Raw genomic sequence first — 16,650 nt, forward strand, 5'->3', positions numbered from 1 at the left:
TCCTTCTGGAAATAAGAATAACTGCCTCTCCTTTTGAATGTTGGTGAAGCTGGAATCTTCACCCTATTAAATCTCACTTTCTCTAGGGATGATGGGATTTGTAGTCCCTCTCATCTTCTGTTATAACTTTGCCCTGGAGGCCTTCTTTATCTTAGCCAGTTTTGCCCACTCTACCTCAGCAACCGATAGTTCACTCTCTCCATCACAGTGAAGTACAAAGTGATATAATGGCTCAGGGACTGGAAACTTGAAACTTGTGTACTATAAAAATAGTGGCTTATTTACATTTTTTTCTCCAGTACAAAAATAATCACCAGTGTTTTATGCCAAATTCTCCATGAGCATGAGCAGTTCAATTGTATTACATGAACCAAAACAATATTGAAAACTCACTATTAGAGCTATGAACCTTAATTTTAAAAGGATGATGGTTTACTTTATTCTTTAATGTATGCTTAAATGGCTTGTGTGTATATGTTAGTGTAATCAAATAACAAAACAAAAAGAGAGGGAAAAGGATACAAATCCAATCATATAAGTCAAAAAAATTTTTTTTCAAAAAATTCTTTCAAAAAACTTATGTATCAGTAGATGACAATATCATAAATGATCGCTTCAAAGTCTCACTCTGCAGCCTCTCGCCGCACAATGTTAGTGTAATGCCATTCAGTTATTTTTACTGATACATGTAAAGTACCTTCATTAGACAAAAATAATCAAGATGGTTCTCTCATGTAAATGAGTGTCTTTACTCACATTGTATTGTTCCTGGACGATAGTCTCCAGGAATATATGAAACTAGGCTACTGACCGATAAGTATGATTTAGTATTCTTTCTTTTTAGATTTCCTAAGGTTGCTTTTAACAGTTTCCTGGAGGTTAACCTTTAATTCCTTGAGCCTCCGGACAGTCCTGGAGAGTTGGCAACCTTATCCTGAGCCCCCTTGCTGTCCGAGAATTAAGTTGCTGGTGTTGTGATCATATAGGTGCGGTGCTAGAATGGCTTTGGGAAGCTTGCGTCATGACTGTACAGGTATTATCGGAGTTCAGGGCTATTTCAATTCGGAATTTTGGAGCAGTTTTTGCACTGGCACAAAATATTGATTAACTTCATTCCAACGGCGAGGTAATGTGGCTGCCTCAGATTCATAAAACTGCTTCTCTGCCTAGATCTGTGACATTATTTCAAAGTGGGAGCAGGCCTCCAAGGAACAGCATCCTGGGAAGTGTGAAAGTACAAGGACCGTGCGCCTCACCTACAAGAACAGGTATTCATTACCGATTCCTTCCAGGTCCCTTTGCCTTTAGTGAGAGAGAGTTTGATATCCAGAGCTCTTGATATGATGACCATGAATAAAATGCCCAGCATTCACTGCTAGGACAAAAGTGGTCATCAGCAGTGTCACTAACATCCAGGAATAGAAAAGAAAAAGTACACTGAATTCCAGGAGCTCACCATCATTCTTACCCTCCACTTTGTCTGGGGATATAAAAGTAATATGGTCTGTTACTTTGCCAACAGCAATTAAACTCCCATTATCTCCTCAAGGAGAAGGGAAAATCGGCATGATCCTTTCTCTTTTTGGCTTTTAAGGATCCAGCTTCTCTTTGTAGGCTCTGCTTCTCGATGCAGTCCTGTGGGGAGACAGACAGGGAGAAGCTGCTGTTGATGTTCCAGACAAACGACCAGATCGTGCAGGGACTCTTCCCTGTTAACAAGGAGTTGGCATTGGAAATGGCAGCGCTTGTGTCTCAGGTAATCTCTGAAATGTTTGATGATGATGGTAGATTTTATGTTACTGCTCCTTAGTTCAATAAACGCTCTCCTCCCCCGCCCTCTCAGCAACCACGTTTTAAGGAAAAGCTAAACCCCATTAAACTTCCACTTGAACTCACGGAATCCCCTTTAGCAAACTTTAATAAGAAAGCTTGCCCACCTGCAAGAATGGCAGGTTTCAGTATAGAGCAGTAGAATTTGTTGGTTCTTTTCATATATAATAAGAATATTACTTGTAAACTGCACAGTATGGATATTGAAGAAAAATGCTGAAAGGGATCTGGAAGTCATTACTTAGTGGCTGAGTGCAGTAAGATAAATGTCAAGTCTGCTCTGTCACAACAAAAGAAGTCCATGCAGGAAAAACGTTGCTGTAGCCGCTGGAAAGGCTTGCTAGAAGCATAGGGTACTGCGTTGCTTTGCACCGCAGAGGAAGTTGCATACATCCAATGCAAACTTCAACAGCCAAAATTCCTATATTGGAAATCATCTTTAGAAACATACTGGTGTGCTCATTTTTGTGAGACATGCTCTTAAAGTGCATTTTCTCATTACTTAGTCCAAAGGAAGTGTGACATTAGAGCATTTCCTGTCGTGTCAAAGACTAATCAGAATCAAACTTTTTATAGTAAAGACATACAACCACACCTACCAGTCCCACTGATTGTTTTCTTACATAGACTTCCTTACATTAAAGTTGCCCCTTTCTCTTTCAGTCTCATCTGTAATGCACCAGGTTTAGTTCTTCTCAATCATGGCTTCTCTGTTTAACTCAGACCCTTTTATTGGTTTTTATGTGGCTGGCTGTCTCTGTTGATTAAGTTCTAAGCTTCCAAGAAGCAGGGACTGTCCATTATGTGTCTGTGTACAGCGCTGAATATACCTGGCAGTGCTATACAAATGAATAAAAAGTTTCCTTTTGCCTTTCGCTGCTACACATCTCCTGAGCTGTTAGCGACTTCAGTGGCTGCTCGTTCCTTCCGGCCATGAACTGCATGGGCCTTCCGGCCAATGCCCGTTGCTTTACATACTCCATTTTTATTTTTCAAAGCCCTAGCTTCATGTGCACCCTCTCAAAATCTGCTAATATTTTGGGGTTGTCATTTGATTATTTGAAATTGTGTGAGGTGGAGGTGAGGAGCTTGGGGACTAAAGTGTTCGGTGCTGGCTGGTGCCCTCCCAACGCCGCTCTTCAATAGCCAGGATGTGCTGCAGAAAAGCTCCAAGCAGGACCTTGTTTTTCATCTTTATTCCGGAGACTCTTTTCAGATTGCATTATAATGGAATCAAGACGAGAAAAAGGAAGTAGTGTGGCGTGGGTTGGCTCCCCTTATTTCCCTTAAGTTTCTCCTCCCATAGGAAATGATGAGAGCTAGGAAGCCAGCCAAATGTACTCCTGCTCTGAGCTGGATTTAGGATATGCAGGTAAATCGCCAGTTGTGGGTGAGAGTGGAGACCAGTAATGATCAATGCAGGCAGGATCCTGCACGTTCCAGATATCTTTTGTTGGGTCTTGCTGAATAACTGTTTCAACTTAAATATTTATTTATTATTTACTTTAAATTCTTATAGTCTGCTGATTTGGCAAACCATGCTGAGCGGATAACATAATAACTTTGACAGTATGCAGACACATAATAACAGAGAACATACAAATAGTAAAAACATCATACTTAAATAAAACAACAATAGAACAGCTTGAAAATCGGCAAAACTTCATAAAATTGCACAGGCACTTTAAAATGCCTCCTGGAATAAGTGGATCTTCAACTCTTTCAAAAGGCTTTGTAACTCATAGGGTAAAGACTTCTGAATTTTGACAATTAATTTGTATCTTCACAGAACACAAAAAATTTAAAAAAGAGTATCAGCTAAAAAACAAAATAAAAGGTTTTTGCGAACCTGTGACTGAATTATCTGAGTTTGAATCCAGTTCTTTGTTTCCATTAAGTGCTGAGGTCCTTTCCTCTCATGTGACAATGAAATAATTTTATTTAAAAAATTAATTACAGTAGCTATTCTATTGGAATTTCTTTAAATTCAAAATAAATGTTTGCATATCTGAACAGATGCTGCATGCAAACACTGAGAAATTCTAACAAACACAGTGGATACATGGTCTCCTAGCGAAAACAATAGCTGAATGTCATCAGCATATACTCAAAAGTCTACTTTAAGTCCACCCAAAAAATCACAGAAAGGTTGAAGATAAATATTAAATAAGTGTTGATAGGGCAGAGCCGTGTGGAACGCCCAAATTAGTTTCTAGGATGAAGATCGCACCCCAGTTCTGACCTGTTGCTGGTGATCACTTAAAAAAATCCATAAATCATTGAATAACTGTCCCCCCATACTCACCTTCTGCAACCTTTCAATAAGCATCGAATGATTTACAATATCAACAGCTGCTGACAGATCAAGCAGAATTATAACAGCTTGCCCCTTGTGGTGTATCAATCTCAGAACCTGGCCAAGTAGGGCCAGTATTAAAGTTTTAGTGCTGTGCCCACTTCTAAAACCACATTGAAACTGATTCAGAACGTCATTATCAGATAAAAATGAATGCAGCTGAGAAAGAACTGCCTTTTCAAGGAGTTCCCCTAATGTAGGAAGATTTGATAACAGCCTATAACTAGATGGAAGGTCAACAGGAAGATCACGCCTTTAATAACAGCACGAGCAACAGCCCTTTTGAAGGAACTGGGAAGTACACCCTCCGATAATGAAAGACTGACCAGTTTTGTAACCAGTGTGAAAGCACATCGAATAGCAGCCGAATAACTGCATTTACAACAATAGATATCTGGGAATATCCAGTATTTGGCTCCTGTTCACCTAGGGGAAGCCCAAACCTCCAGGGGATGAATGAGCCCTATTCATTAGCACAGAATAACCAGACCCGTAGTACAGTTTACATTTTCCTATTATAGGAGGGATGCAGCAGAGCCAGTGTTTCTCCTCGGCAGATGAGGAGAGACACTGGCTGCTAGGAATGCCTACCTTGGAGAGGAAGAAATGACTCATAGTTATAGTACACTTGACAATACTTAAAAAGGCAGTGCCATGAACCTTTGGATGAAGAATCCCTCTGTTTCCTGAAGAACGTTTTCTACAGCACCTCAGATTAGAACATGTTCCACACTAGACTGTGAAAGCAAGCTACAGAGAATAAAGCAGGTGAAGCTGAGTGGTTTAAAAGTGGCACACAGGGGAGGAATTGGAGAGACTTGCCTTTCGAGAGAGAGGAGGCAAGTGAAGGACTGCGAAGGGAACCCTGTTGGAATACAGGGAGCCTTGGGAGCGGAGAAAACATCTTTTCCTCATGCCGACCCCGCTGACGTCATCCAGCGGCGACGGGACTCCCTGATAAAACCGGAAGGGCTGCGGCGCGCATTCGGAGGAATTGGAGAGACTTGCCTTTCGAGAGAGAGGAGGCGTGAAGGACTGCGAAGGGAACCCTGTTGGAATACAGGGAGCCTTGGGAGCAGAGAAAACATCTTTTCCTTGCGCCGACCCCGCTGACGTCATCCAGCGGCGACGGGACTCCCCAATAAAACCAGAAGGGCTGCGCGCTGCCGAAGCCGCGCGCCAAAGGGGCGTGCCCCTTCTGAAATTTTTTTTAGTCTATCTTAATACCCATTTATGGGTAAGAAAAGAAAGACAAAGTTTGCTACTTCATCTCCAGGAGTCACACCAGCTAGAGGCCCGATGGACTCCCATGTGGTAAGAAGAATAGGACAGTTTGAGAGACATTCTATTCCTGAAATTTCCTTTTCATCAGGTTCACCAGAGAGTCCTGCCATACTAAGGTCAACCCTGAGGTTGATGGAGACCCTGAGTTCCGACCAACAGAGAATGGTACAAGGGACTGGGGCCTCAGTGAATATTGATAACACTAGAAATATGGAGAATGCTGGTGTGCAAGATAGTCAGGATGTGTTGGTACCTCAGGAAGTGATACCTGGGGGAAATACTGATATTGAATCATTAGAACCTCAAAATGTTACTTTAAGTGATATTTGGAAGGTTCTTATGGAAGTAAAGAAAACCTTAATTAATTCTACTAAGCAATTTAAGGAAGATATAGTAGTGATTAATAACAAGATAGATCAGCAGGTAATTAGATTGAATATGAATGATGAAAATATTGGGATTATTAATACTGAGATAACAACTTTACAAGGATCTAATAATGCTTTTATTAAAGATAGCTTGATTATCCACCGACAGTTAGAAATGTTAGAAAATGAAAACCGAGTGAGAAATTTAAGGTTTCTGAATTTTCCGATGTCTAGACTGTTATCAGCATTTGAATTGCTGAAAAAATATCTGAATGAAATTTTGTCAATTTCAAATATTGATGAAAAAAGTATTTCTAAGTTGTATTTCATTCCCAAATCAAAAATTCAACCTCAAGAGGGGGTAGAAGAATTAGACACCATACAACGGGAATCCCCAAATTTAACTTCATTCCTTGAGGCATCGATTGATGATATCCCATGTAGAGCTACATTGGTAGTATCTCTGTGTAGAGAACAGGATAAGAGTTTAATATTGCAAAAGTTCTTTAGAAATAAAGACTTTCTTTTCTGTGGATGTAAAGTCCAAGTGTTTCCTGACGTTATACGAAGTACCCAGCTACGGCGAAAGCAGTTTTTGTTATTAAAATCTAGGGTTTTAGCGTTAGGAGCATCTTTTTACTTGAAATTCCCATGTAAGTGCTTAATTGTTCTTCAAAAAAACAAATTTATTTTTCTAGATCCTACCCATCTTGAGGTATTTTTGGCGGATAAAGAGCAGGGCTGAGAAAACTGTAGGCAAAAATGTAATAGTCTCACTTGGGATATTCATATACAATTTCCTATAATATAACTTGTTTATAAATTTCCAGATTATCCTCCCAATATTGGGGACTTTATTTCTGAAGTACAGAACATATTGTAGTGTTATTTTCTTTTTTTGTATTTTCCTGTACTGAAGTTATTTTCTTGATTTTTTGCAAATGTTATAAATTTGTTTTAAAATCTGAATAAAAGTATAAATTTAAAAAAAAAAGGTGGCACACAGGTACCATGGCGACAGGTATAAACTTCTGGCTGTTTCTGGTGCTGCCGCGGGTTGCAACAGCCCTCTCTGGCATAGCTGCAGGATGCTGCTGATTGCCACAACTTGAAAGCACCTGGTGCCATGTATTTCTGTCCTTGTAGTGAAGTAATTGTAAGCCATGTAGCTGAACTGTGAAACAGATGAAAGAATCAGTAGAAGTGATGTGCCCATTAAAGTAACCTCTACTGCTGAGCAATTTTTTTTTCTACCAGAGGTTTGCTTCAGGAGATTTTCCCATTGTAAAATGTCTCGGAAGGACATGGATTCCATAATCAAATCTCTTATTTTACAAAAAATGTATAAAGATTAAGCAGCATAGATAAGTGCTTCTCAGTCTTGCTTACTGCATTTCTCCTTCCATGTTTGTTTTGTTGTATTGTTTTATGATGTAATAAGTAAAGTGTATTAAACTAAAAAAAAAAAAAAGATACACAAGATAAGAATATATAAGGATAAGAAAGAAAGAGAACTACGAAAGACCAAAAGAGGAAGCAATAGGGCTAATAATCAGGTGCTGTGTCCTAAGCTGCTGGATTCTACATTCTGCCTTCTCTGATCATCCCACTAGGTGGAAAATGGGGACTGTGAACAGCCGTGCTCCACCGCAGCAGGGCAAGGGACATTGCAGTCCAAGGGCAACCAAGCAATAAAACAAGCACTGGAGAGATTCTATCCAAAGCTTTACAGGCAAGGCTGCTCAGAGGAGCAATTACGGTGAGATACAATCTAACGAACTAGCTGGAAAAACTTTCCTATGCAAAGTGTGGCTTCTTTTTTTTTTTTAAGTTAATGTTAGTGTGGTCACACGCAGGGGGGTGCAAGTTACCAAAGTGTGACAGATTAACCATTGGATGGGGTGCCGCTGTCTTTTAAATCTCACGTCAAGATTCTAGGGGTGATTGTGCCCTCGTGGTTAAAGCTAAAGCAACATATTTATGGTCAAAAGGGCCTGGCATAAACGCCATGTGGTACAACTATTTCGACCTTATTTGACTGGCTCTTAATTGAAGACCACTGAGTAAATTTTCAAAGGAATTGCGAGTGGAAAATTAGTATATACTTGCATAAGTAGCCTGTATTTGTGTACATGCTATTTAATAAACATTTAAAGTACGTGCACATGTATTTTTAGTTTCACATGCAAATTTACTGGTGAACAAAAGGGGGGGGGAGGTCTAGGGGTGTTCTGGGGTGTTCTGGGGCAGGGTCAAGAGGTAAGCCTGGAAGTTGCTGTTTTATAAGAGATATTCGCTTATAAATTATCTTACTTATTCAGTTTTACACTTGCTAATTGATTAGCACAGTTGAAATCAGACTTGTCTACAATTTTTGGGTAAGAGATCTGTGAACTAGTTGGTGCTCGAGATGAAGTGCTAGAGGGTCTTGGTGAACTGGAGATGAACTGGGTGAACGGGGGGGGGGGGGGAGGAATCGGCAATATGGGTGATTTCAAGTACATGCACATACTTTTAAATATACCTGCCTCCATGTATAAATCTTTTTTTTTTTTTTGCATATATGGAATATTTATTTTTGCAAATAAAATATATCTTGTTGATTTTACAAGCCCTATGCGTTCCGTAGCCGGGAGATACGTGCGTGATTTGGTGCGGCACACGCCACACGGATTTTAAAACCCTCGCAGGTATGTGTGTATCTCCCGGTACGCGCACAAAAATAATTTTTGCTAAAAGGGGTGGGGCATGGCATGGGGTGGCCGGGGCTGAGGCATGATCTCTGCACATACCTATTTACGCGCACAAGCACGCGCTGGGGGTCCCCTACCATGTAGCTTTACTTCTTATGCATATAAGTCATAAAATAAAAAAAATAGATTACTTAGCGAGGTTTAGGGGATCTGGCCTTATAGGGTAAAAGGTAGGCAAAGTAAAAGGGGTGGGTTAGAAAGGCTGATTGGTTAACGGGCAAACTGGGAACAAACTGGGAAAATGGTTTCTAGTGTCAGCCCGCATGTCTGGTAAAATCCCCCCCACTTACGCAAGCAAGGTGACATTTGCGCACATGTGGGCATCAATATGAAATCGGGTGCACATATGCGCATGAACAGCTCTTACAATATGCACTGAGAGGTAGATTTTATTTGCATTTATTGTATTTATAAACTGCCTAAAGCAAGAAACTAGGCGATGTACAGGTAATACAATCATAAAATGATTAACACCTATGCAACATGTAAAACACATAAATAAGACAAGCTCAGTTACAGCCAGTAATTCAGTTAATAATTTGGTTAGAAACTACTTAGATCAAATCACACAGCATAGATTTGAAGGTTTTTAGGCTATCAACTAGTTGTAAGGCCTCTGGTAGAGCGTTCCACAAAATTGAAACTGCCACAGAGAAGGCACAATCCCCGGTGCAGCATAATCTTGCTTCGTGCATTGAAGGCACGTCCAGAAGGCCCCTCTGAGAAGAGCGTAGCTTGCATGTGGGGCAATATATATGTAAAAGTGCATTGCCCTATGGTAACTTGTCTGAAGAAATCAGTTTAAAAGTAGTCATAGCAATTTTATATTTAATCTGTTCCGTAATGGGAAGCCAATGAAGGTCCACAAGAATGGGGGTAATGTGGTCGCGTCTTTTGCTCCCCGAGATAAGATGGGCAGCGGCATTAAGTAATAGTGGCAGAGACTTGATTGTCATAGAAAGTAGGCCGAGACGGATGGAGTTACAGTAATCCAACAGTGATAGAACTGATGTTTGCACAACCATCCTAAAATCTGGCTTCTCCAAGAGACGTTTAAGACCACACGTAACCTGAAGTTTGTAGAAACCAAATTTTAGCAGGCTTCTTACAAGGGGACGGAAAGACAGAATGGGGTCGAAAACAACTCCTAAATTATGGATACAGAAGTCTAGTGAGAACACAGAATTTTAGATCACAGTTGACATTTGTTGGATCTTAATTGGAGAGCACTGAATCAGAATGCATTGTGTTTTTGCAAGATTCAGAGTTAGTTTATTAAAGAAGATTAATTTCTTGATAGTGGCCAAACATAGGTTCACAAGATCTACTGCCTCTGACCATGATGGATGTACGTGAATAAAAAACTGGATGGCAATAGCATATAGTTTATATCCTTCACAGAGGCCTGTCAAGACCTTACACAATGGGGCTAGGTATAAGTTAAATAACATGGCAGATAGAGCTGAACCTTGTGGTAATCTGGTCATGAAATGAGACCATTGCGAGGACATATTGTTATTCTCCATTCTAGCTTTGAAAGTCAGTTTTATGGCTACAAACACTTTGGGGATATTCTTTTTACCTAGAGGAAATGTGCTTAAAAAGTTATGGATCCACAAGGATTTTCTGTTTGTCAAAAACTCCATTCTGTGCTGCAGGCATCAAGCTGAAACTCCATCTATTATACAATGGAGGAATAGTGTCCACAATGTATTGCTCATGGGAAAAAATATCTGGCAAAGATGGAATACCAAAGAGGAAAGAAAGTGATTTTAAACTTATGGATGCCTTACATTTTGTCCTTACCGCACAGGGCCAAAAGTCTGATACTTAATGATTACGGAGCGTTATTTGAATTGTAGATAATAACTTTGAAAGTCACTGTTTGACCGGTTTATGAATGAGAGAAGGGGTGAGAAGGGCTTTGGATATGGTTACGGTTAATTATATAGAAAATACATGATATGTTGGGTTGTTTCTATTTGTTGAGTGCATACTGTGTAACAGAACCAATTATATGCTGTGCCAAGTTGTAATATTGCATCTTTAATAAAATAAAATTTAAATTAAAAAACAAGCAACAAAAGTAGTTGGGTAGGCAGTATACTTCTGTCAGGCTAATCTATGTTTTAAGATCCCTTCGTCAGTTGATGTCATACAGAGGCAGGTGAAGTCCGTAATTCATATTCTACATGTCTTCTCAACCTGTATTTAGCTCCCTTATTTATTTATTCAAAAGATTTATATCCCGCCTATCACCAGTTCTAGTCCTTATATAAGGGACTTTAGCCGTATTTCCAGGGCATTGCCTGAGGAAAAACTTTACTACTTCATAGCATTCGCAAGATAGAAATACTTCTTTCAACTTTGCAATCCCATCTGAAGAAGAGGCTTCTGCCATCTTAGAACATAAGAAATTGCCAAGGGGCCATCAAGCCTAGCATCCTGTTTCCAACAAACCAGGCCACAAGAACCTGGCAACTACCCAAACACCAAGAAGATCCCATGCTATTGATGCAATTAATAGCAGTGGCTATTTCCTAAGTAAACTTCATTAATAGCAGTTAATGGACTTCTCCTCCAAGAACTTATCCAAACCTTTTTTGAACCCAGCTACACTAACTGCACTAACCACATCCTCTGGCAGCAAATTCCAGAGCTTAATTGTGTGTTGAGTGGAAAAGAATTTTCTCTGATTAGTCTTAAAATGTGCTACTTGCTAACTTCACAAGGTCTTAACCGATTCACATCTACTCATTCAAGACCTCTTATGATCTTAAACGCCTCTATCATATCCCCCCTCAGCCGTCTCTTCTCCAAGCTGAACAGCCCTAACCTCTTCAGCCTTTTCTCACAGGGGAGCTGCTTCATCCCCTTTATCACTTTTGTTGCCCTTCTCCGTATCTTTTCCATCGCAACTATATCTTTTTTGAGATGTGGAGACCAGAATTGTACACAGTATTCAAGGTGCGGTCTCACCATGGAGCGATACAGAGGCATTATGACATTTTCCGTTTTATTAACCATTCCCTTCCTAATAATTCCTAACATTCTGTTTGCTTTTTTGACTGCTGCAGCACACTGAGCTGACGATTTCAAAGTATTATCCATTATGATGTCTAGATCTTTTTCCTGGGTGGTAGCGCCTAATATGGAACCTAACATCGTGTAACTACAGCAAGGGTTATTTTTCCCTTTATGCAACACCTTGCACTTGTCCACATTAAATTTCATCTGCCATTTGGATGCCCAATTTTCCAGTCTTGCAAGGTCTTCCTGTAATGCAGTGGTTCTCAACCTTTCTAATGCCGTGACCCCGCAATACAGTTCCTCATGTTGCGGTGACCCCTCTCCCCGCCCTCGCCCCGTGAGGGTGGGGTGAGGGCGGGGCTTTCATATGGGGGCGGGGTTATGGATGGGGTTGGATTTTAGTGCACACTTATCATTTAATTATGACATTTATAATGTGAATGTAACTCAACTCACCATAGGTTCTCACATGCATGGCACACTGACCCATGATCATCACGGGGCTAGATGTAAAAGTACAGTTTGTATCCACAGGAACCCCCCTGACCCACAATAATGGATGTAAAGCAGAATTATGACATTCCCCATACAACTCACCCTACAAAAAAGATATTCTGGTTCTAGTGACATCTCAGTAACAGCAACTCAAACTCCTTCTATTTCCAGGCTCAATAGCCCTACTTATGAAAAGACAGCAGTTTACCACCAATGCATGTCCTCTGAGAAAACACAACAAATAAGACCGATACAAACGCTTACATGCTAGCAAAATATCTCATCTCGGTAACAGACACAGAACCGACCTAACATACTCCCAGGATCTGTAGTAATGCACATAAACTAATCCGCACACAGTTACACCTGTATTATGGAATACACTCAAACAGGAGCAACCCTATCTATGAAAAGGCAACACTACAAATATTAAATCAGGTCCTAAAAACCAATACACCTCTTATTAGGAAAACAGAACTAGCAAGCAGCTATAGATCCCCACACAGAAATAATTGTAAAACTATACTAATAAGCAGAATAAATGTTTCAAAACAGCTATGAACATCCAACAATTAAAAACTCATAAAAACTATTAACCATTCTCCAAACACCAATAAAATATTTCAAAAAAGCAGACATCACACAATTAAAATGGCAGTCAAGAAAAATAAACTTAAAAAGCCACCTTTACTTACGCCCTCCAGCAGCTCTCCTACTCCCCTTCCCTGCAGGCCGTGGCACTCACCAGAAGCAGCAGTAGAAGCTAAGCTCTATACTTATGGTCCTCTTCCTTAGTGCCCATGTCTCTCACACACACACACCATACCAGTCATGCCCCCATGACCAGTTTCTGTCTCTCACACACCAATCATCTCCCAAACAGTCTTTGGCACACACACACCAGTCACCTTCCTGAACAGTTTCTCTCATGCCATACACACACACACACACACACACACACACACACAGGCTTCCCACTCCCGTGTTCTACTTACATATACGGGCTTCTCACTCTCATAATCACTTTCTCACACACGCACACACCAGTCACCTTCCTGAACAGTTTCTCTCATGCCATACACACACACACACACACACACACACACACAGGCTTCCCACTCCCGTGTTCTACTTACATATACGGGCTTCTCACTCTCATAATCACTTTCTCACACACGCACACACCAGTCACCTTCCTGAACAGTTTCTCTCATGCCATACACACACACACACACAGGCTTCCCACTCCCGTGTTCTACTTACATATATGGGCTTCTCACTCTCATAATCACTTTCTCTGTCTCTCTCTCTCTCACACACACACACACACACACACCAGTCTCTCACTCCCATGCTTGTTCTCTCCACATGCACAGGCTTCTCATTCCCATAATCACTTTCTCTCTGTTACACACACACACCAGTCTCTCTCATTTCCATGCTCACTCTCCACGTGCACAGGCTTCTCATTCCCTGAATCACATTCTCTCATATTCACACACACACACCAGTCTTTTTCTCTCACACACACCATCACCTTACCAAGCAGTCTCTCTCTCTCATGCATGCACACTCACCCAGGTTTCTCACTCCCATGCTTTCTTTCACCCCCACAACACCAGGCTTCTTACGCCCATGCTTTCTCACATACCCAGACTTCTCACTTCCATGCTTTTTCTCTCTCTCACACACACACATCAGTCACCTCCCTGACTAATGTCTCACACTCTCACATACACATCAGTCATCTCCCTGAGCAATCACTTTCATTGTCTCTCACATACACACACACATCAGCTCTCTGACCAGTCAATCACACACAGGCTGGCCGGCTGCTTCTCTCTCTTTCTCTCATTCACTTCCTCTTCTCCCCCGAGCACAAATGGGAGCTGCAGCAGCCTCCGCTGGCCAAGAAAGAAGAATCCCATCGGCCGCGGGAGGCTCATGCTGCTGTCTCCTTTCTCCATTACCGGCTGCTTCTATTGCTCGGGGACCGATGCTGCAGCCGCTGCTGCTACTTTTTCGCACGGCGCGGCTCTCTCTCCTTCCCGCGCACCGCGATTCACTTCCTGTTCCGGGTCACGGGAGGGGGGGGCAGGCGCAGGAAGAAGAAAAGGCCCAGCCGCGGGTGCAGAGCTTCTTCTAGCGCCGCTGCCGTTCCCGCTGGGCTTGAACGTGCTGACAGCCCGGTGGTAACGGCAGCGGGAGAGACCGGGAGCGCGCGACACACCTGCCGGTGCTTGGCGGCGCCGCGGACCGGCAAAAAACTCCCACGGCCCGGTCCCGGTCCGGTGGTTGGGGACCCCTGCTTTAGGCGACCCCTGTGTTTTGGGCGTTCGACCCCCGCCGGGGTCGCGACCAACAGGTTGAGAACCGCTGCTGTAATGTATCACAATCTGCTTGTGATTTAACTACTCTGAATAATTTTGTTATCATCCACAAATTTGATAACCTCACTCGTTGTATTCCTTTCCAGATCATTTATAAATATAATAAAAAGCACCAGTCCAAGAACAGATCCCTGAGGCACGCCACTGTAAACCCTTTTCCACTGAGAAAATTGACTATTTAATCTTACTCTTTGTTTCTGTCTTTTAACCAGTTTGTAATCCACGAAAGGACATCATCTCCTATCCCATGACTTTTTAATTTTCTTAGAGGCCTCTCATGAGGGACTCTGAAAATCCAAATACACTACATCTACAGGTTCACCTTTATCCATGTTTATTAAACCCTTCAAAAAAATGAAGCAGATTTGTTAGGCAAGACGTCCCTTGGGTAAATCCTGTTGCGCTCGGGGGTGGACCCTTGGCCTGGGGCAAGGGTGGAATGGCTACTGAAAGGGAACAGGAGGTAACTGGCCCCAGGGGGTGGAGCACTGAAGGAGACAGAGGCTAGGTAGAGCTTCACCACTGGAAGCCCGAGGTTCCCCCGGGAGGAACCTGTAGGGACCCTGGCTGCTTGGACTTAGGTGGGCCTCGCAGTCTCCTGGGATAATGATAGTCCGGCGTGCCCATAGACACAGAAGGAGCGCGGTCAGGTTCGAGCTGGAGCAAGGAGAACCAGAACAGAGTTGGTGATGACAAGGCGAGGAACAGAGCCAGAATCTGGAGGCGTGGTCAGTCCGAGGAATGGTCACCAAAGCAAGGGTCAGATACCAGAGGTCAGATGTAATCAGAGGCAAGCAGAGGTCTAGAGGCAGGCGGCAGACAGACAGACAAGTAGATCAGGAACAGGCTGGGTCTTGAGGCAGGTGTCAGACAGATGAGTAGATCAGGAACTGGCTGGGATCATAGACAGGCAGCAAGCAGGCAGGCAGGTCAGGAGCAAGCCGATGTCAGTACCAGTAAGACAGTCCGAGGGAATTACCTGGGAAGGTAGATAGACGAACACAGGAACAGGCAGGACTCAGGAACAAGGATACAGGAACAAGTCAGGAACGGAACTGGAACAGAAGGATCCTGGAACGAGAGTAGGAACAAGCAGGAACAAACGCAAAGACAATCTAGCATAAGCCGACCCGATTGCCAAGGCAAGGAAGTGAAGTCAGGAACTTCCTTATATCGTAGCTCAATTTGGGCGTGCTGCGGAACCCGGTTCCGCCCTCGGCCCTACAAGTCTCGGGGCAGGTCGCGCACATGTATGGGCGTGGCTAGCATGGAGGAAGACGCCAAATCTCGGTGCGAGGCCTGGTGTGCAGTGGAAGGCACGGCGACCGCCACAGCGGACCGCCAGGGCCTAGCAACTACCGCGAGGGAGGTCGTCCCGGGACCCGCTGAGGAGCTATGCAGGTGAGTGGGACGGTCGCGGACGGGGCGCATAACAAATCCATGTTGACTATGTTCCATTAAACCATGTCTTTCTATATGCTCTACGATTTTGAACTTGAGAATAGTTTCCACTATTTTTCCCGGCACTGAAGTCAGGCTCACTGGTCTGTAGTTTCCTGGATCACCCCTGGAGCCCTTTTTAAATATTGGGGTTACATTGGCCACCTTCCAGTCTTCAGGTACACTGGATGATTTTAATGATAGGTTACAAATTTTAACTAATAGATCAGAAATGTCATTTTTTAGTTCCTTCAGAACCCTAGGATGCATACCATCTGGTCCAGGTGATTTGCTACTCTTTAGTTTGTCAATCTGGCCTACTACATCTTCCAGATTCACAGTGATTTGGTTCAGTTTGTCTGACTCATCACCCTTGAAAACCATCTCTGGAACTGGTATCTCCCCAAATTCCTCATTAGTAAACACGGAAGCAAAGAATTAATTTAGTCTTTCTGCAATGGCCTTATCTTCCCTAAGAGCCCCTTTAACCCCTTGGTCATCTAATGGTCCAACCGACTCCCTCACAGGTTTCTTGCTTCGGATATATTTTTAAAAGTTTTTATTATGAGTTTTTGCCTCTACGGCCAACTTCATTTCAAATTCTCTCTTTGCCAGTCTTAGAAATGTTTTACACTTATCTTGACAATGCTTATGCTTTATCCTATTTTCTTCAGATGGATCCTTCTTCCAATTTTTTAAGGATT

At 42.4% G+C, this 16,650-nt stretch overlaps 1 protein-coding gene across 4 annotated transcripts in view; it reads left to right on the forward strand.

Moving 5' to 3' along the window:
* Positions 1-16,650, forward strand: part of PLEKHH2 (pleckstrin homology, MyTH4 and FERM domain containing H2) — a 230,063-nt gene that overhangs the window by 188,322 nt on the left and 25,091 nt on the right. For all 4 annotated transcript variants that reach the window (XM_029593328.1, XM_029593325.1, XM_029593326.1 and 1 more), the window contains 3 exons: positions 1,171-1,268; positions 1,615-1,756; positions 7,452-7,597. In XM_029593328.1, the coding sequence (XP_029449188.1) occupies positions 1,171-1,268; positions 1,615-1,756; positions 7,452-7,597 (386 nt within the window). The remainder of the gene's footprint in view (positions 1-1,170; positions 1,269-1,614; positions 1,757-7,451; positions 7,598-16,650) is intronic.

Source organism: Rhinatrema bivittatum, chromosome 3 (assembly GCF_901001135.1).
Source record: "Rhinatrema bivittatum chromosome 3, aRhiBiv1.1, whole genome shotgun sequence".
In the NCBI taxonomy this organism is placed as follows: Eukaryota; Metazoa; Chordata; class Amphibia; order Gymnophiona; family Rhinatrematidae; genus Rhinatrema; species Rhinatrema bivittatum.